This window comes from Lonchura striata, chromosome 11 (assembly GCF_046129695.1).
Source record: "Lonchura striata isolate bLonStr1 chromosome 11, bLonStr1.mat, whole genome shotgun sequence".
In the NCBI taxonomy this organism is placed as follows: domain Eukaryota; kingdom Metazoa; phylum Chordata; class Aves; order Passeriformes; family Estrildidae; genus Lonchura; species Lonchura striata.
This window is the reverse complement of record NC_134613.1, coordinates 12476462-12497474: the sequence shown is the minus strand read 5'-3', so window position 1 is coordinate 12497474 and position 21013 is coordinate 12476462. Positions and strand designations below refer to the sequence as shown.

General features: G+C 44.4%; 1 protein-coding gene across 2 annotated transcripts in view; it reads right to left on the bottom strand.

Annotated features, from left to right (window-relative positions):
* The window catches only part of MYO5A (myosin VA), an 83542-nt gene extending 63712 nt beyond the window's left edge, over positions 1–19830 (bottom strand). For both annotated transcript variants that reach the window (XM_077785895.1, XM_077785896.1), the window contains exon 1: positions 19647–19830. In XM_077785895.1, coding sequence (XP_077642021.1) covers positions 19647–19673 — 27 coding nt within the window. In that variant the 5' untranslated portion in view covers positions 19674–19830. The remainder of the gene's footprint in view (positions 1–19646) is intronic.
* Between the last annotated feature and the right edge of the window lie 1183 nt (positions 19831–21013).

The following is a 21013-nucleotide window of genomic DNA, read 5'->3' as shown; positions in this document are numbered from 1 at the left end:
ACTATAATGTATTTGTCAAAGCATGGCATTTGACGGCACAGAAAACTGCATTTGGTCGTGCAGCTTCACCACCTAATCTTACACAACTTTTTTATGTATAGCTTCCTCTGCCTCAAAGAATGCTGAAGGGCTTTTTTTTTCCCTTATTAACCCAGTTTTCCCACTACAGAAAATTAGAAACTGTTTCTGCTAGGGATTTTCTGAAAGACTTCATGAAAAACTTCATATTGCTTTCTTGTTGCAAGACAGGGAATGATAAAAGGTGTTGAGCAGCAGTTTGGGGAGCAGGACCATGAAGCCCCAGCCCCTGGGCCAGGGAGGGAAGTACACCTGCAGCTGGAGCTGCCAGGGAGGCTCAGTGCCTGCAGGAATTCTCAGCTTCAGGAAGCAACTTGTTTCCCATCCCTGTGATCATCCTTAAGGACACTGCACATAAGTAATTTACAACAGCCTAAATCAATGCTTTTACCCTCAACACCTACCCACACACATAAGCCAAGTGAAAGGAGAAGGACAATGAAATAAATAAAAACTCACTTTCATCATTCCCACTACACAGTATGTCATGCTCCCATACCTGGCTTTTCTCCATCATCACTGGGTGTTACTGCCAGCCCTTTATAAAAAGACAAGAAGCTTTGCCTTTGTAGTCAATTTGTGCTTGTGTGGCTTATTTTCTTTGAATTTCGTTAGTTTCATATGTATTTGTTAGTGTTTTCAGTGCAAAAGTGCTGCATTACTGTATTATTTATAGAATCTTTTCCCTATTCCCCAGGAGATAAATTATTTGAAAAAACAAAAGATGCCCAAGCAATTACTCACTATGTGCTCCTGCCAATCACAGAGCACTGTGTAACAGAGGAAAGCAGCAGCAGAAGGCATGGTTTGGGCACTTGGGTAAGTTGTTTTCAGCCCCTCTGTATCCCTAATTCACAAGGGAAGGAACTTTGAAGTGAAATGAAGGTCTGTGCTAACGGGTGTATGTGCAATGCAAGCACAAACCCACAGAAACTATGAGTCCAAAATAATTAAACAGGACTTGACAGTAGAGGTGCCACATTAAAGTCAAGTAGCATGCTAAAGAACAATGTTTTCTTTCCTTTCTACTTGGACTGAAACAAAAGATACTTTGTAGAACTAAATAAATCATAAATTTATGATTTCATATAATAGCAATTTCAAGTCACAATTTCACATAATAATTTCAAATCCTAAAATCAATAATTCGTAAGATCCATATAGTCAAGCATAGCACACAACACCTGTTCTCAGAATTCTTTTATTTAAAAAAAGCCCAAAAAGCTAAAAACCAAAACCTTGCGAGAAATCAGGTAAGTTTTTTTTCAGTTTAACAAAAGATGCTCCAGCATCAGACACAGCTGAAGACTGAATGCATACCACACTTTGACCAGGTTCCATTTCCAATATTTCTGTTCCTCACCCCCAATATTTCTGATAGGATATTCCTTCCAAGGAATTAACAGAAAGCAAAGTAAATGTGACAGAGGAAAGCATTTAAATGTTGTCCAGCAGAAGGAATCAGCAGGCTGGAGTCCTTTAGGAAAGAAAAGGAAAAGAAAAGTTCCCTAACCTAAGAAAGCAGCAGCCTGAAAGACAAATGCTGATAACCTGAAGCAGCAAATGTTGTGCAGCATTTTCTAACCAAGCAGTCCATAGCAGCATGAAAAAGGATCTTTAATTTATCCAGCTAAAACTGTACATTTTATACCATCTAGAGAGGGGAAAGAGAAAGCAGAAAACAGATCACCATAGAAACTGAGCCACTACAGACAGCAGAAGCTTCCATGACACAACCCCACAGATATTAAAGTCATCCTATGAGCGCCAGGCTGGAGCTTTTTAGCTCCAGCACCAGTGCCTAGCCTTAAATCCCTGCCAAAGAAAACACCTGGTAAAAGGAATGGGTGGGAGGAAAGGCAGAGATGTTCCTAATTATAAGTACTGAATAATTTCTCAACATTTTCACCTCATTAACTTAGCAGAATGTTTTGCAAAATCAGATTTTCATGCTTTTATATAATCAGTTGATACTAAAATTCCACTGCTGCCTAGCCTTTACTGGGATCCAACCCTACAGAGAAAAACAAAGCCCCAACACTGGTGGAAACAGGACCAAGGGCCTTTCTTGGGAAACACCTTACTTACTCTGATATCTGCTATATAAAATTGGGTTTATGACAATTTTAGAATAAGGCTAAAATAAGATTAAATTCTAGAGCCAATGATTTACAAATCAGCCTTCTAAAAAGGGAAGGAAATTCTAGTTCAAAAATTACTATGCTGTCTAAATTCTAGCACTGAAATGACAATGTAAATCACAGTAAGGGTCAAATGAATTTTAGTTTAATCATCCTAATTATGATCCATAAATACATTACTCTTCATAGTAGTTCAAGGCAAATTTTGAACCACCAAAATAAAACTTCTGATTGGGGAGATACAAGTATGACTAACTCCAGGCAAGGCCATGAAATAAAATTTTAGATAAATATTGCTACATTTCATGTCAGCCCGAGTTTACCACTGGTGTCACTTTCACTTTATATTTCAGTACTGATTTGGCCCAAATAAATGAGCTTTGCTATCCTCCCTCTGTGGGTATGACTGTGGCTCAGCACTGATGCAGATGGGAGAGGCTGGGGAGGGCACACAGCAGCAAAGGGCACCTCCAGCACCACCCTTAACCTCAGCCAGTTTGAAAGTCAGAGTGAAAACAGAAGGCATACCAAGGAGATGTCCTGGGATTCAGAAGGAAAATAAATAATTAAATGCATAATGACAGGACTAATTCAGATCTCATTTCCTGCCTAGACTCTCTTCCAGCCTCAGCAGACCAACATTAAAAAAAAAAACCAAACAAACCAGCATCTCCAAAATCCTCTGGAAGTGTCAAGTGCTGTGCTTTGTTCAAGGAAGGACAAGCTGGGCAAGAGTTTATAGACAGCTACAAAGAACTCTGAAAGAGCAGCAGAAAACAAACACAGAAGTTTTCACATCTTATTGGTGGGTCAGAAGGCTGGCTGGATTACTAAAATTTTATATAATAAAAAAATATGATAGAAAATCACAGTATTCTGTCATACCTCGTGATTTCATTTTAGATCACATGAAGAAATCAGCAGACTATAACAATTACCTATCAAATGAGACCATATGACTCACAAAGCTTCTCTTCTGAGATATTAACCTCTTGAAGTACTAATTGACATTGCTGACAAAACGGAATTAGCAATGCAAGAGGCTCAGGAGTCTCGTCAGCAGGCAAATAGTTTTCTACTTCCATTGCACAATCACAAACACAGAGGGAGGAAATACAGCTATCTTCCCAGCTCAACAGCTCTTTGGCTAAGAGTTTGAAAAATTCATTAAATGAGCTACATCCTAGAAAGAAAAAGGAAATTTCAACTCAGAGAAAGCTGTCTCAAGTTTCTCAGCACGACCTAAAGTGAACTGGCATGATTTTCACTCCAGAAGAGATCATCTCCTTTTTTATTTACAGACAGCCTCAAAAGCCACAGTCTTTCACATGTTAACCATGAAAAGAAGTATGAGAGACATTGCCCCTCTCCCTTTCAAGAATGACCTCAGTCTGGGCAGGAGTAAAGCAGCTCATTCATGTCAGGATCAAAGAGACACCATCAATTCTGGCAGCACTAGCTGAAGGAGCCAGTGCAACAGCAACAGCTGGTGAAAGTTAAAGCCAAACTTCACCAAGATTATTCAATGTGGACTTGCTGCTGACTGAACATGGCCACCTGGAGAGAGCAGGCTGCATTGCTAGGCTGGAAAAAGACTTGTCTCTGCTAGTAGGGCATAACAACAAAACAGAGCACTAAGCCATCAAAGTTCACACTGCAGAAGTGTTGAACTGATCTTCGCTAATTGCAAAGTTATTACAAAAGGATTTCTGAGCTCTGGGATTTCCTTGGCTGGGCTTGCTTTGAAAACACAATTTGATGCTATTAGAACAATTTCCTTTCAGCCTCATATTTTCCCCTATGCTTGGTTCATAGTGCCACCACCAAAGATAATAATACTGAGCCTAGAAATACTTGAAACAGCAAAGTTCAATTTTTATAAGCTCTGCACAAGCAGATCAACAGCTGAGTAACAGGCAAACACAAGTCTTAACTTGACCAGTCTGGATCTCCTACAAAGAGATCACAATCACTCCGGAGGCAGTCCTGTTTCACCCACTGCTGAAACCAGTAAAATTTGTGCCACCCATCCTGTGACCCACGGGCAGTCCCGAGGACACACTGCACTCCTGGCACCAGAGTGCTGCTGCTGCCTGCACGCCGAAAAGTCAGACAGGACTTTACTCTTCTCTCACAAAAACGCCAAGGCAGGATTGGAAAGTAGAGCATCCCCATGACAAATGGGCTGCTGCAAACCTCTGACCAACTCATCTTAATTCTTCTTAGGGCCAGAGGGAAATGAAATCATTAATTTGGAAAAAAAATCCAAACAGAAATTAGAGTTTTCTTAAAGGTAGTAACACTCTTTGGGCATGGAGTGTATTTTCTGTCTTGCTGCTCAGCAAGAGCTTCTTGTGTAGAGTTTACAAACCTCTTGTAGAGTTTAAGACCTGAATTAATTTGACAAGAAATTTATATCATCATATACAGTAAGGGAAATATAAGTGACAATTAGTCTTAATTTTTTATCTGAACAACAGATAAAACACAGAGTTAGCTGACCTCCTAAGATCAAAAGCCCTGCATTATTCTGTCTCATGGGAATTCCTGACCAGCCACAAGCAGAGCTCCAAACAGAATCCAGGGGACAGCAGTGACCCAGGCTCTGAGCTGCCCCTGGGATATCACCACTAGGAGCAACATAGCAGGGATGCTGGCATGCAAAGCTGGCTCACAGGAATTTAGGTGAGGCACTGCATCCACACCATGCACACATGAATACAGCCCAATGGGAAAAAGTCTGTTGTATTGAGTACTTCATCTACCCTGCAAATAGCCACTACACTTGAATCATAAGGCTATAAAAGCCCCACCTCCCTCCCTTCTTCCCTTCCTTTAAGCATTTTTACAAAGTATTCTTTGTATCTGGGGCCTGGGGGCTTGCAACAGCAAAAGCCACTTACATGTCCTTTGCCAAACATGCCTTGATTGTACAAGGTACAAGTAAAATCTGTCAGCATCCCACACAGATTCACTGCAGCAAGGTCTGTATCATCAGCCACTAGAAAAACATTGATTTGCATAGCTGAAACCTCACCTTGCTTCAAAGGGATGCAAAAAAACCTAAATCCCAAACACAGGATATCTATGTACACTGAAATTCAGAGACAATTACCACCCTGGAAATCTACACCTTGGGCCTGTCATCAAGGCCAAAGACGTAGTTTTACTTTAAACTACCAAATCTATCAAAGAAGAGTTCTAGTCCAAGGTTGTAACTGGTACAATGGTCCCATGAAACACTTTTAAGGCGTTAAACCACATGAAATGTTTAAAAGTTGAGCATTTTCTACACCTTTGAAAACACAGATTTCTACATTTTATATTGATTGCACTTGACCTTCTCTTCAAATGTCATACAGAGGGAGACAGATGTGGTTTAGCTGTTATTAACGCAAACAATACTTCAGCTGTCAAAATGCTCATTCACCCCCTAAGCTGCTGCATGCAGGAACAGCTCTGTAGCTCCTGTGGCACCTCACAGATCCCTTTCACAGCTCCTCTCCAGCCTCCCCAAGTGCCAGCCATGCCCAGGCAGTGGCCAGGGCTCCACCTTGGGCTCTGCAACCTCCTGGGGCTGGGATGCTGAGCCCCACGCAGACTGCCTGGGTACAGCTGCATTTGCCTGCAGGATGCTTCTGAGAGGGCTTCATCAAGGCTGCACAATCAGCTACAGAAAAACAGGATGTTTCACAAAGCGGCCTGGCCAGAATGTTAGAAGAGAAGCAGAGCTACACCCTTCCTCATGTCCCTGCCACTCCCACAAGCCCATGTGGAGGGCAGAGTGATGCTCCTGCACCTCTGGCCTGAGGTTGCCCACTGGATGCCTCATTCTCCACCAGTCATCCCCAAACCTGCAGCAAATAACTCACCACAAACCCTCAGAGAAACAGCAGCACTGCTATCTTATTCCATGCAGATGCTGTTCTCATTTAATTCAGTATGTTTCTCAAAAAAAACTCAAAAAACCTCATTTAAAGTAAACCAGGCTTAAAAATACACATTCACAGAAACAGCAATACTGAAGAAAAGTTTGTGTTTGAGTTTTGATTCCTAGACCTGTCAAAGGAATGAATGCAGCTCTGAAGAATCTCCAGAAAAGATGGCAGTAACAGTGAGATCAAACCCACCAATGTTCTGGACACTGCCTGAGACACAAACCAGCTGAACAACCACAGTAAGATCTGCAAAAACACAGAGCAGAAGGGTGATGCCTACCTCAGGCTGAGAGACAGGAAAATATTCTGACTCATGTAAAATTTCATTTGGGGTCATACCCACACACAGAAGCAAATACTGTATTGTATTTCAATCCATATCACCAGAATGAAGGCTAACAAGGAGTAATATGCTAGTGGTTTCAAAAATAAGTTAATTATACGTCTGCCTTAAAACTCACAATTCATCCAACCTGAAAAACACGTTACAAGAATTGTACAAGAGTGGCCACAAGAAATTTAAGGGCAAATGAAACAACTTCAGTTACCCTGGATATTCAGCTAATGAGATTTGTTGCACTGAAGAAACCTCACTAGGAAAAGGATGCACGATTTCATGTTTATGTGCTTACAGTGAATGCTGCTCCAATTTAAAAATTATTTTAAAAAGCCTACAACCAAGAACACAAAAAGATATTCAACACAATTAACTGCATGGGTATCTCAACTTAAGATTCAATAACACAAACATTGTAAAGGCAAATAAAACAAGTGGCTGCAGGATTTTGTTTCAACATCAAGATGATGCAAGCTATAATACAGACTTGACAGCATAAATGCAGAAACAGACATAACTTCCAAATTCAGTCCAGACCCTCATGTTTATTCCATATTTTTCATGCTGATGTCACAGAATGAAATGCTGATTTCACTTTGTCAAGGAGTTCTCAAATGGATTTAAGATCTTTTCTACAATTATTTTCCCCAAAGTTTCTAGAAGCCTGGGGGGCAGGAGCCAGACCCCCTGGGTCACTCCTCACAGCCAGACCCCCTGGGTGCTGCTGTGAAGGGGCTGGGGGCACCTGGGGCTGCTGGTTCACACACAGCAGGAGGAAACCTCCCCTCCCAGTGCCCCTGCCCAGCACAGATCTGCAGCCTTGCCTTGGCATTATTTGGTGCATCCAGCACTTGCTTATGCAGGATGGCAAAACAAAGGGCTGGACTGATCAGACAGATGCACTGCACCGTGCCACAGCACCGCAGTTTGGGACAAGAACCTGCTGAGAAAGAAATCGTGGGGCCATAACTTCTCACCCAGCTCACACAGGTGAAACAAGGCTACATCTTCTGCCATCTGTAGAACATCTGGAACATGGACAATTGCTGACTTAACTGTGAAAGTTTAATTTAAAAGTTAAAAATTAAAGGAAATATATTGGAGAGTAGATAAGGCTGTACTTTTCTGAGAGTCCTTCTATGAGGTTGAGCTCAAGTCCAAAAGCTCCATCTTGTTTTTACTTAATCCTAGCCCCCAAAAAGCCACCTTTGAAGTAAAACACCAAACTGAGGTTTTAAAAAGCAAATATTAACTGAGTATTTTTTATTAGGCCAACACAGAAGCCCCAGCTGAGATGCAGCTGCATCATTAGAATAGAGCTTTTACTGACTTCTGTTGAGTTATTCAAGGAGAACTAGTTTTCCTCAGCTAACCCAGTGTAGCTGTCACCCAGACACGTTTCTGCTCTGCTACAGCAGCAAGCTGACACCAGTGAGGCACCTCTAATGGAGCCTTATTTAGTTCCACCAGTTTTGCACGGGAACTAAACAGCAATTTACAGCAAGTGCCCACACAAGGAAACCAGAGTGGCCCGATATGAATGACCTGGCAAGCTCAAACTCAAAACCAGCCAGCAGAGCCAAACCCCCCAAGGTTACCCCTCCTCCACAACAACCAGGGGAAGCTGTGAAAGCAGAACTGGGTTTAGTGGGATGGAGCTGCTCTCCACAAGTCCCCAGCAAGAGCAGCAGCCGTTCCCTGCCCTGGCCGGCCGGGCTCAGGGCAGCAGGGCTGTGCTGGTGCCAGCAGGGCAGGTGATGGAACACCTCTGCAGAGAGCAACCTGCACCCTGTCACACCAGCTGAAGCAAACTTTCAACCATACCACATTTAGCCTTAGAGAAACTATTCCACTGCTTTTCTCTACAAGTGCTCTGTCCTTGATTGTTCGCAAGAAGTTGAAATCAGCTTTACATTTCTGATGTGTGAGACTGTCACAGACTCAGACATGAAATCCTAACAACTTCTGCAATTGCTTCTCCTCTTGCAAGATTTTTTCTAAGTGAGACCATCTCCTAAACAATTAATTTAATGTCTGGCATGGTTGAAATATTAATGTATCTATGTCCAGGATCATAAGTCCAAACTCAATGAAAATCCTTATTAATAAACTCTTACACTGTAATACTATGATACTGGTATGCATTTACAAGTTTAGCTATACAGACCTATATGCCTATGTGAAAACCAAGAAAACAACTGAACATATTGTACTTACTTTAACATACATATAGTCTAAAACTTCTATTCCCATCCCATATCTCCTGTAACAGAAATTTTCAGTACTTTCAGAGGCAGCTGGTGTTTCCTCTCCAGGCAAAACAGGCTCAATCTCCATGGAACACATTTCCATCTCCCTCGTGCTGCTGTATACTAACTCATAAGGCAACTTGGGAATCTCTCTCTCTTGGTTTCCTCAGCAAAACAACTGAGGTCATCTGCTTTAAAGACACTTCTGAATAACCCATGGAGTCTGCAGAGAGTAACGTGTGACAAGCCATGTTGGGGCAATGAATTCCCTCATTGTTACTCTGCCTCACGGTATTTTTAGGTTATTTCTCCAGCTCTACAAAGCTCAAGAGTGTCCTTCTGTAAACCACAAAGCAGTTGCAAAATTCTCTTGTCTTGTGATAATCAAATGGAAGAACTCAAGGACACCACTGGTAATTGGAGTAAGAGTTTATGATTCTTCATAGCCACGGGTATGTACATCATTCAAATGAGAAGTCCTTGTTTTTCAATATTTAGGGCTGCCAAACTAGAAATGTGCAGTTTACATCTACCCATACAGCAGCCTTGGAAAAGAACATGATAAATCAAATGCCATGCCTACCCTGTGGTAGCTGTTACAAACACAGAATGAGAGCCCTGCAAAGCAATGCTGCTTCAGCCTTTACATTTGATCTCAAAGTGAGGAATCTCATCAGAGCACAGAGTAAGCAGCAGGGAAGAGTCTGCTCTCAGCCCTCCCCACGGCCCCCTAAGAGCTAAATAAACCCAACAAGCCACATCTGCTAATTGCCAGGGCAACAAGAATTACCCTAACAGCCTTACCTACCCACAGCCACACCTGAAGCAGGGCTCAAAGGCACAAACGGAGGCTTGGTGAGCAGTGAGGGAAGTGCAACAGCTTTCAGGATGTTCAGAAAGTAGAAACAACTTTCACGAAAAAACATGGAGCTGACAGGCACAAAAACACAGCTGCATTCTGCATTCCTGACTGAGTCCTCCAGTTTAATCTTTACAATGCTCCTCAAACCATTCACACCTCCATCACATCATGGTGACTTCTCATTCAAAATTGTGTTTTGGTATTATGTTGGTACCTTCTTTTCCCTCAACATTCTAAGAAGTTTTACCCCAGCCTTGAGTACCTCCACAACATTATTATTCAGGGAAAGATCTTGCTATCGTTCCTGGCTAACAGGCCAAAGAAACTAAATCCATGCCATGAAGGAGAACAGAAGGTGTAAAACTCAGTTTCTCTATTTCTGTAAGTAATCCATTTGCACCTTCTTCAAAATTTACATTAAAATTTGCAGATGCTCACATTGGAAGTTCAGTCAATGTCTGCAATCCACAGACATTCAGCTGAAGTCTTTAAACTTCATTAGCAGTGCCTAATGTTTCCTGTGCTTACCTTTGAGCTCCTTAATATCCACAATTCAGCAAGGAAGGCACTCTCTAATGTAACCACACTAACTACTTAGCCTCTTCAAAAAAAAACCCAAGCAAAGAAACAAACAAAAAACTCCAAAAAACAACAAAAACCCCACACAGACGGTTTTAACAGCATTGACTTCTTCTTTATATTTCATTCGTCTATAAACAGGCTGACACATAGAAACAAACAACTGAACATTGCAGCTAGCTCTAAGAACAAGCAAAGCAGCTGTGCTGGGACAGAAAAGGCCCAGATTATGACCCGGATGACCAGGAAGAACCCAAAATCACCAACATCATCAGCTCGATAACTCTGTGGTTTTCGTGTTTGTGCAGTGTTGGGCAGCCCAGGTTAAACACCTCACACACGTTTCACATTTGGTTGCTGCCTGGAGCAAATTGCAAACAGACTGTGCAAAAAGATGAGTGGCACCATAAGAAGGCAGAGTCCTGAAACTGGATATTTATGCTGAAAATACATTCTAGTTATTAAACATCAAACCTGGGCTTCAAATAGACAGGTCCTAATTTATTGCAATGCTGCATACACTGAGCATTCCTCAGAGAACTGGACAAGAGACATCCCCAGGATGTTTTAGTTTGTTTTCCTGCACAAATCATTCCCAAAAGCTGTAGGACAGCAAAGTTACTTCCCTGCCATAAGAAATAAAGAATAAAGGGCTTGATCTTTCAGATTTATGTGCTCTATTTCAAAGCATAAAATGAAGCAATGTGTGATTACTCACACGGGACAAAGAGAAATCCTTCCAGTACCAGGCTTAGGCAAAGCCAGGGTTAAGCAAAGCCAAGGAACGCTGAGAACAAGGAGGAAATGATGCAGTCCTAGGCAAAGGGTGTAGCCCTGCTCTCTGCCAGGAGTCACCAAAAGCCTTGTCACAAGTGTTGGCAAACGAGGCCTTAGCAACCCAATCACACAACTCTGCATTGTGGATGCAGCTTCCAAGTGAAGCCAGCAAAAGGGAAAGTTACTGTACAAAGAGCCAGTGAACTCATACACTTTGAATTTTCTGTCTCCCATGACTTTTCGATAACAGGTTTAATTTCACACCTAGTGCATTCCCACTTGCTTAAAAGTGTGATACCAATTAGAGCCAGCCAAACTCTTAGAAACATTATCCCTGTTCTAGCATATCTTGAATGGGGGTATGGTCCATGGAAAGAAGCAGAAAGACACAGTTTGATGAAAAAGTCATCATCACAGACATGATGCAGATTTCCAAGAGCCGCGGGTTTATTTCTGACCATAACACCACATTTTCCTGCAACAACAATCACCAATTATTAAGGATTATTAAGGATATCAAGGAAGCTGTTCCTTGCTATTTCAGCAGCAGAGAAGAGAAGCAGAAGGTGCATTCTGCTGCTTCAACTCATTGAGTAGCTTGCTAATGAAGCATCAGGAACAACAGCCTTGCCCAAACGCTGTTCCCTGGCCCTGGGCCCAGCTGCTCAAACACTCACTGCCAGAGTCAAGCACTAGTAAACACTGCTCCACTACAGTGAGCACAAAATTAGATCAGACATAACCTCTGCACCTTCCAGCACGTGAAAGAAAACCCAGCCAGGCAAAGGAGCTCAGACTCTGCTCGTCCCTAACTCCCCACTGGCAGCAAGGTAAGGGTGGCTTCAATCAAGAGGCACAAAACAAATCCCTGACTCGTTTTTGTCAGAGGAGCTCTTAGCAAAACTGGGTCCATCATCTCCCCTCTAGCCAAGATGCCTTTCACACCAGCAACGTCTAATATACATGCTGTCAAAGACCCCAGTAATACAAGCAAAACTTCAGTAATTAAATATTTCCTCGTGTGTACTTTGTGCTGTCAAGGAATGAAACCCAAATTTAATGAATGTGCATGAATTACTGTATGAATATAATATTTATACAATAATGTGTATAAATGCCAAGAGGATGGACCAGGCTCTTCTCCGTGGTGCTGAGCAACACAAGAGCCAGCAGGAAGAAACTGATGCTCAGAAATTCCAACCTACTATGAGGAAGAACTTCTTTACTGGGCAGTGAGTGAGCACTGGAAGAGGCTGCCCAGAGAGGGTGTGGAGCCTCCCTCCCTTTCTGACAGTCAGAACCACCTGGACACAACCTGGCGTTGGGACAGCCCTACGGAAGGGAGGCTGGCCCAGATGACCACTGTGGTCCCTTCAACCTGACCCGTCCTGCCACTCTCTGAGTGTCCCCACAGGCCACCCCAGGCTCCTGCAGGTCTGCAGAGCTGCTCCAGGCCCAGCCCCAGGCAGCCCTGCCAGCTGCACACTGCCTCCCTCCCAGCAAAACCACCTAACCTCACTGCCTTCTTGCTTTTCTCAAATCCTACTAAAAATAGGCACTGCAGCCATGTGATACTGGACATTTGTGCGACTTCCTCCAATTCAGCTGGCTCCATGAGCACATTTCAATAACAAAAATGCTTTCTTTAGTTCAATACTGATTAGGCAATGAGTCTCATAAAGACAAACTTTGTTATTAAAACACGTGGAGAGAATTAAACTCCCAAAGGCCCCACAAGCAAACCCTGAGTTGGGTACATCTGTCTATCCCTTACAACTCAACCTGGAGCTCTCTGGCTCAACCACAGATAATCATGGTGGTCATTACACACATTTTCTGACATAGCAGGAGCTTGGCAGCCCTTTATCTGATAATTTATTTATCTAAAAAATAAGAGTAATCCCTTACTTAACCCATGTGGTACATGCTATCAAATCCCTGCAGTAGAAACAGCCTGTGAATAACCAGTGGCAGTTCCAGGTACAGACATTACTATTCTGCAAGCACTGCTGGTGACAATTTGGGGAGGGATCCCACATCATCCACTAATATTACCAGGTAAATGTTTTAACATGATATGCAAAGAATTGAAGAAACAAGACCAATTATTATAAACGAGACCTTCACAGTTCTTTACATGTAACAAAGAACTCACACAACTTTCAAGATTAGGTCTACAGAGAAAAAAAAAAGCCAAAAACCAAAAGAAGAGCATTTTAAAACATAAAGCTGTTAACACCCTCCCCAAAAGTAGCTCCAAACGATGCTAAACTTCCAGTGGTCCATTAGGACTACAGGATGCACCCTCCCAGAAGCTATTTGTGGGCTGTCAGGAGCTTTCACCAACAGCTTGGTGGCTCTGACTCCACCAGGGTGGCATCATCTCCTCCTCCAGACAAGCTCACATCCCGGGGAGCAGCTCTGGCACAGGGTGGGCTCCAGCTCAAAGCATGGCCTGCCTTGCTTCCCAAGGCTCAGTTTATTTCACCAACAGACTGCTGACATGTCACAGAAGTGCTGGTGGAAAGCTAAGAGCTTTCTCAGTTTCTTCAGCTACTGTGGCTGACTACAGAGAACAGTTTTTTTTTTACAAAAACATAGAAAAATGTCAAGGTTAGGTTAAACCAAGTGTTGTTGGACTGTTGGGTAATTATTTCCCCAGCACATTTATTTAAGGCAATAGGAATAAAATGGGTGCACAGCACCATGGCTTGTCACTGGCAGAGCTGCCATCATGCTTATTCCAGTGACACAGCAGGTCTCCCAGGCAGAGAATCCACTGAAATACTCCCTGTGCTGTGCAGGGCTTTAAGAAGAGGCAGAGCAGAGTTATAAAGCATCCTGTGAAGGCTCACTGGCCTGGGGGGCAATTCCTGACAGTTCAGGTTGGATTTTGCAGGAGCCCCTCTGCTCCCAGCCCTGCCCTGGCAGAGCAGGGCCAGCTGTGCCTGCAGGACTGAGCTCTGCCGGGCACCAGCGCTCTGGCAGGACTCAGCTGGCACCCTGTGAGACACGGGGATATGCTCAGTGCTTACAGAACACTGAGAGCACATGCAAGAGTTTTGCTGTGAACTGTGGAACATGTAAAAATTTTCCTAAGGATATTCTCTGATTGATCTTCTTATACTTTCAAGTCTAATCAACAGGAAAGAAGATTTAATCTGTGAAACAGACAGCAGCTAACAAGCTCTAAGTGATACCCAGGTGTTTGAAAGACAAAGTATTTGTTGGTAGAGTTGCCTTGTTAAGGTTTGGGGCCTGACCTGCTTCAGTGATCTCAGGCCTACTGGGAGGTTAAAAAAGCTTGGGAAAAGGATGTCCACTGACAGTGGACACACAGAATACAGAATTTAGGGGCCACAAGGACATGTCGCAGAACCTCCAGACAAGGAAGAAACTAACAGAGCCTATTGTAAATGCAGGCGAACCCAGTGGGAAGAAATGATGATGTCTGACTCAATTCAGAAGGCTGAATTATTTCTTTATTATAACTATGCTAAAATAAATTAATATGCTATATAAAAGGAGGATACTAAAACTACATACTACTTTCTCTGACTCTATCTCTAACCCTAACACAACTCGTGACCTTCTCTGAGAGTCCAGCCCCAGGTGGGTTGAATTGGCCATCAGGCTCAAACAATCCTCACCAGAATCCAACCAAGCACTCACCCCAGGTAAACAATTCTCCAAACACATTCCACATAGGAAAAACAAGGAGCAGAAATAGAAATTGTTTTCTCTTTCATTTCTCTCTGTGCAATGCACCTCTATGAAAAATCCTGAGAGGGAGAGAAATGTGCTTGCCACAAGAGCCAGCTCAAAAACTGTGCTGAAGCAGCTCTGACTGGGTAAAAGATAACTCCAGCGGGGGCAGGTCCTGACACCAGCACACAGCCACCAACCCAAGCAATCACCAGCCCAAAAGAGAAACACTGGGCATGCAAGGCTTAGTGTGAGAAGCAAGAGACTCATTAACCAACAAGACAGAATACTAATTAACAAGGGAACTAGGTAACTTGTAGCCAAGGAACATTAATGCCTTTGTTTGCTAAACTATAACTAGTGAGAAGTTTTGGCGGTTGTGGTGCTGCCTTTATGGATTTGCCACCCAGCACCCCTTTCTGTGCAGAACTGTAACTGCATTTGACTTATTTAAAGTCAAATATCTCAGCTCTGTGTGTGGACTGGCCTCTTGCACACTGGATGAATCTACTTTAAAACAAGTCTGCGCAGCAATATATGGGACCGTATAATTAAAGCAGCTTTTTTTAAATCCCAAGAAAAGCCCACAAATAGGCACAGAAATTTTGAAATAGTTCCATTTTCTCTGTTATGCTCAGGTTATTTTTTGCTGTATTTCCCTCCCCATGTAGCCCTCACGTACTCACACAGAGCCATTGCCTGGTCAGAATCTCCATTTGCCATTTTTGCTTGCAAGCAGCCAGCACTGCCAAAGGAGAAGCCCAAGCACTGTGACAGCCCTGCTGCACCCCCAGAGCAGCTGCTGCAGACAGCCACGGGAAAGCAAGGAAGGGCACTGCAATGCTGGGGACAGCACAAGCAGCTTTTGTTCTCTGCAGTTTCCTCTGGCACTTCCCTAACTCAATTTATTGCTCATAAACCCTCAAACTGAACCATTTCAAAGTCAGCTACTGAGATCAGCTTGCCCAGGCCATGCTCTCCAGTGAAAACTGTTTACTGATTCCTCTGTGTGCAAAGGAACATTTCCACTCACTAAAACTGAAATTGGATTAGGCCCTAATCAGGACCAAGCTAGCTGGAGCTAGCTCCCCCTCATCTCAAAGATAATGGAAAGGGAGGAGCCCACTGGTAGCAGCAAAAATGAAAATAAATGAATGTCTGAATGGATAAGTAAATAAATCAGTGCACTGTACACAGCCATGCAAAAGGGAAACAAATCTCGAGAGAGCAAAGCAGCATGCTCTAGGAAAACACAGCATGAAAGAGAAACAACTCAAACTCAGGGGAAAATAGATGGAAACAAAGAATAAAATTGTCGCCTCTTCACCCTGATTATAAAAGAGGCAGCATAAACACAGTGTCTGATCAGTTTTGTTGATTTTTGTGTACAGGCAAGAAGAGCATGTGATGGGGCTTGGTTTCACTCCCCTGAAACTCACAGAGGTGACTTGAAACACCAAGTATGGCAGTTTCAGCAGAGTAGTCAGATGAGTTCCAATTCTAGGCAGAGCATTCTCCCTTGTTCTTAATCTCCACAGAAATCAAATTACATTTAACAAAGGCCAGTACATGGCCTAGATTGTCTCTATCAATTTTTATGGGTCAGCAGAAGTAGGTATATATCTGTTGTTGGCCACCAGCTACTGAAATGCTGAAATGGATCAGTGACACCCAAGCATCGCTCAGTGGGGCTACAACGACCCAAGAACCACACCAAGGCTCTCCTAAGTCTGTTTGCAAAGTCAAAGATCCAAAACTTTCAGAAATAAATGTACAACAAGACCACCTAGACCTGCTAGAGGTATATATCCAACCAGACAAGGCTCAAAAGCATAACGTTTCTAGTAAGAATGCTCGAGACGTGGAACTGATTTAAGCTGCTTCACCCCAAAATTAAAGCTAATGCCCCCAAGCAGAGTCTGAATTTGCAGAGTCACTGGGCACAGGAATACAAAGCCTCATGGTTTGGGCCCACTGCTCTCAACTAGTTTGTGAGTGCACTTGAGTCCTTTAACTTAAATCCATTTTTCTAGATTAACTACAACCATGTCCAACTCCAAGGCTGGCTATATAGCCACCAAATTTAGAAATACATCTGGATGAATCAAAACAATAGGGTTTTCACAGGAGTGGCATGACTTCTTAAAAAAGTCTGTATTGCTGGTTTCTAACAAAAAAATTACCTTGGAAAAATAGAGTTCCTTTCAGCTATTTCAATATATGGTTGGGATAGTGGATGCTAGCTTTATGTTGATATGCAAAGAACCCAAATTTGAAGTGTGGCAAGCACATTTCTCTCCCTCTCAGGATTTTTCATAGAGGTACACAGAGAGAAATGGAGAAAACAATTTCTATTTCTGCTTCTTGTTTTTCCTATGTGAAATATGTTTGGAGAATTGTTTACCTGGAGTGAGTGCTTAGTTGGATTCTGGTGAGGATTGTTTGAGCCTGATGGTCAATCCAACCCACCTGGGGCTGGACTCTCAGAGAGGGTCACGAGTTGTGGGGGAGTTAGAGTCAGAGAAAGTAGTATGTAGTTTTAGTATCCTCCTTTTATATAGTATATTAATTTATTTTAGCATAGTTATAATAAAGAAATAATTCAGCCTTCTGAATTGAGTCAGACATCATCATTTCTTCCCATTGGGTTCGCCTGCGTTTACAATATTGAAGGGATAACCTACGAGCAAACTGGACACACTGGAGCATACAGCAGAGCCCCACTTCCACCACCCCCAGCTGGAAAGAAGTCTGTCCTGCCAATCTCAGACAGCATCTGAAGAAATGCCAACAACTTCTTTGCAACACTGCTCATCCAGTCTTTAACAGAACTTCACCAACCCTCGCTGCAAGTCACTCACACCACCACAGCCACCTGAAAAACACAGGCAAGCTGGGATGGGGGCATCCAGTGGGAGAGGGTAGGAGAGCTGCCTTTGCTCCAGGGCACACAGCAGCAACAATGTGCTGAAAATTCATCCCCAACCCTGCTTGCCAGCAAAGTATCTATGCCAACACCATATGCTAAGAGCTGACACTACACTGGAAGCTCTGGTACTTTAAGCAGCTGCCCTGAATGACAATCTCTGCTTACCAGTTAAAAAAGATGTGAAACTCACTCTTTCTGTGCCTACATGTGTCTCTAAAGAGGACAAGAACAGCCTGTGGTGTGAGAGAAGCACAGACACAATCTCACCGGCCTTCATCACCCAGCCAGTCCTTCCTGCAGGATCATCCCTGCACTTGTCTGACTTTGCGTTTGCTCTTTTTACCTCAGCATGTTTGACCTTAAATCCATTATTTACGTTACCTAATCAAGGATGATCTAGTGAATGCTATTCAAGCAGCATGCTGCCATTACTTGAGGAAAGAGCCAGCAGAGTCTCCCTTGAGCACCCAGCAGGTTTCCTACCCTGGCCTGCCCAACTCTGAGCCAGGCCCTCCTCAGGAATTATAAGGGGCCTTGAGTTTTCTGCTGTAACACAGTTCAAAGACAACAGCACACCCACATTTTTGGAGCAGCTTCTGACCAAAGGAATCAACCACTCAGTGAAAAGTATTCAAGGTCAGATAAAGTTGGGAATTAAAAAAAAAAAAAAAAAAAAAAAAGGAAAAAAGCAAGTAGTCTGATCCACACTTTATGAGACATTTTAATTCCATAAGAAGAACGTCATCAGAGAGGAAGAATCAAAACCACATTTCTAAAATAACTCCTTACACAGAGAAGGTCTGTGGGGTGCCTGAAAACAGCTCTGCAGTACCACCACTCTCTTGACCAGAATGGTAAATTTTATCCCTTTGGGATAGTTCAAAGAGGTATTCTTGTATGAAATACAAAACACCAAGGTGTGCCATATCATTCATGTATTTAATTAATCTTTTGGGGGTTCAGGCATGCACCTCACCTCTCACATTCAATTTCTCCTACACAAATACACTCTCAGAGCAAGCAGTCCCTGTTGAAGGGACTGTCTGGTTTGATTTGCCCTGATGCAGTCACTGCTGTCCCACCACTCCTGAGTGGGAGGGCTCTACAAATAAGGTGACCTATCCATGTCCAAACAAAAAGTCTGTTTCCTTTCCTTCCTTGCAGAGTGCTAGACTGGGGATAATTCTGGAGCATTTAACTAAGTGGCTCAAGGATCCAGATGGCATGGCTTTCCTACCAACACTCTTTGCCTGTGCAAGCCTTTTGAAAGTAGTATTTGGAGTTTGCCATGTTGTGCTGCCCTGCTCAATTCCAGTGGCCTCTGTCATCCCTTCTGCCCTTTAAGACCTGTTTTCTGTCATTTTTTTTCAGATTTATGCACCAGGTCAAGGCGGAGCAACGAAAACAATGCATTGCTAGGAGTGAAAATAACCATTTCCACATCTCAAGTTGCAGGCTTTGCCATCAAGATGCACAGGACGGTAACTGTTTCCAGGCAGAAGCTGATGAGATACTAACACACAAGACTAAAAAGATTAGAAAAATGTCTGATTAAAGAGCATATGAGAGTCACGCTGCGCATCGCTGCTGACTGCAGGGCTTCTGAACGACTGCCAGAAGAACATAATCCAAAGGTGCAGTGTCACCGAAAAGCGCAGCTGAATATCAGAGCGCTCATGTCCTCGGAGCCGTTTTTCCTCAAGGAGCGGGACGGCGCGCCCGAAGGCGATAACCGCGCCGCCGCACCGCGCTGCCCCGGCCGCGGCGCATCCCGGCCGCGCCGCCGGAGCGCGGAGCGCGGAGCCGGGCGGGAGGGGCGGCGCGGCGGCTCCCGCGGGCCCGGGCCGCCGGCACCGGGCTCGCCGGCGGCGGGAGCGGCCCCGCGCCCGCCGGGATGCGGCCCCGCCGGGGCAGCGGCGCCCGCGCTCCCGCTGCTCCCACGGAACAGAGCCCCCGCTGCCCCGGCCGAGCCCCCGCTGCCCCGCCGGCCCCCGCCCGGCCCGCCCCGCGGCCCCACCGCCCCGCGCAGCCCGGCCCCGCCGCCGCCCTACCTTCGTGTAGAGCTCGGAGGCTGCCATGGCGCAGGGCGCGGGCGGGCGGCCCCTCTGCGGCAGCCCGGCGGCGGGAGGCGGAGGCGGGCGGGGGGTGGAGGAGGAGGAGGAGAGGAGGAGGAGGAGGATGCTCAGGCGGCGGCCCGCGCCATGTTGCTGCTACCTGGCGGGCTCTGTGCATTGTGGGAGCGGCGGCGGGGCCGGGCCGGGCCGGGCCGGGCCGGGCGGGCGGCGCGCTGCCTCCCACCGGCGGGCGGGACCGCTCCCGGACCCCTGCGCGAGCCGTCAGTGGGCTGCGCGCCCCCCGCGCTATGCCAGAACCGGTATTCCTCCTCTCCCTTACCATCCTTTTTTAAAATTATTATTCATTTTATTCTTTCTCTCCTACACTGAACAAATTACTCGTTATGTCATCAGGGATAGTTCTGATCTTCTCTGGTCCCCAGCCCGTGCCCTGCTCGAGGCGCGGAGGAGGCTCCGCACCGCGGGCACCACCAGGCGCAGGGAACCCTCCAGTCCCGTCTTTTCACGGGCACCGATTCTAATCCCATCCTTCAAATTATTTACAGCTTGATTGTATTTGTCATTCAAACCGTTACTGAAGGCACTGAAAGGAAATGGGCCCAAACCAGTTCCTTCCGTAATTAAGCCCATTCTCACCAAGACATGGAGGTACACATCGTTGAGAAGTTTAACATCCATGACAAAGGGGAATGAAAAGCATAGTCCGTGCTTCAGCAAGGTCTCAAGATGACAACCGACTCCTTTATGATTTGTTTATGACTGTTTTGTACAGCTCAGGTTATGTCAAGAGTTCTTTTGACAGCAAAACTGAAGCTATTCTCTCTTTCTCTGTTTTTGTTTTCCACCTTGGAAATGCATCCTACTACTCCTAGTCCAAAATACAAACCAAGTTTAACATAGGCAAGTTTGCCACACTCTCCACCAAACTGCTTTTGACTATCTATCCTCTCTCAGAATTCAGCTGTTTAGCTAACAGCTGTGTATTCAGTGGGCAGTATCTGCACTGCCCCTGAAACCCGCAACTACCAAAGAAACAGACAAACCTGTTTACAGAGAAACTGAACCATGAAAGCAATGGGTCAGAAATCACTCATCAATTTAGTAACAGAGAGAAAACACTACCCTGACTCCCAAAACAAACACTCCCAATAAATGCTTATCTGGACTTTACTGCTGCTATCTAAAAAGGAGATGGAGAAAGCAGCAAGCACAAACAGAAAATAGCCAAGATGAAAATAACGTAGCTTACCCAAAATTGTTTGGATTAGGTGCAGACGTATGGCCTTCACAGCTAGGAAACTAAGGTTAGCATATAGAGATTTGTAGAAACACCTGATTTTGCT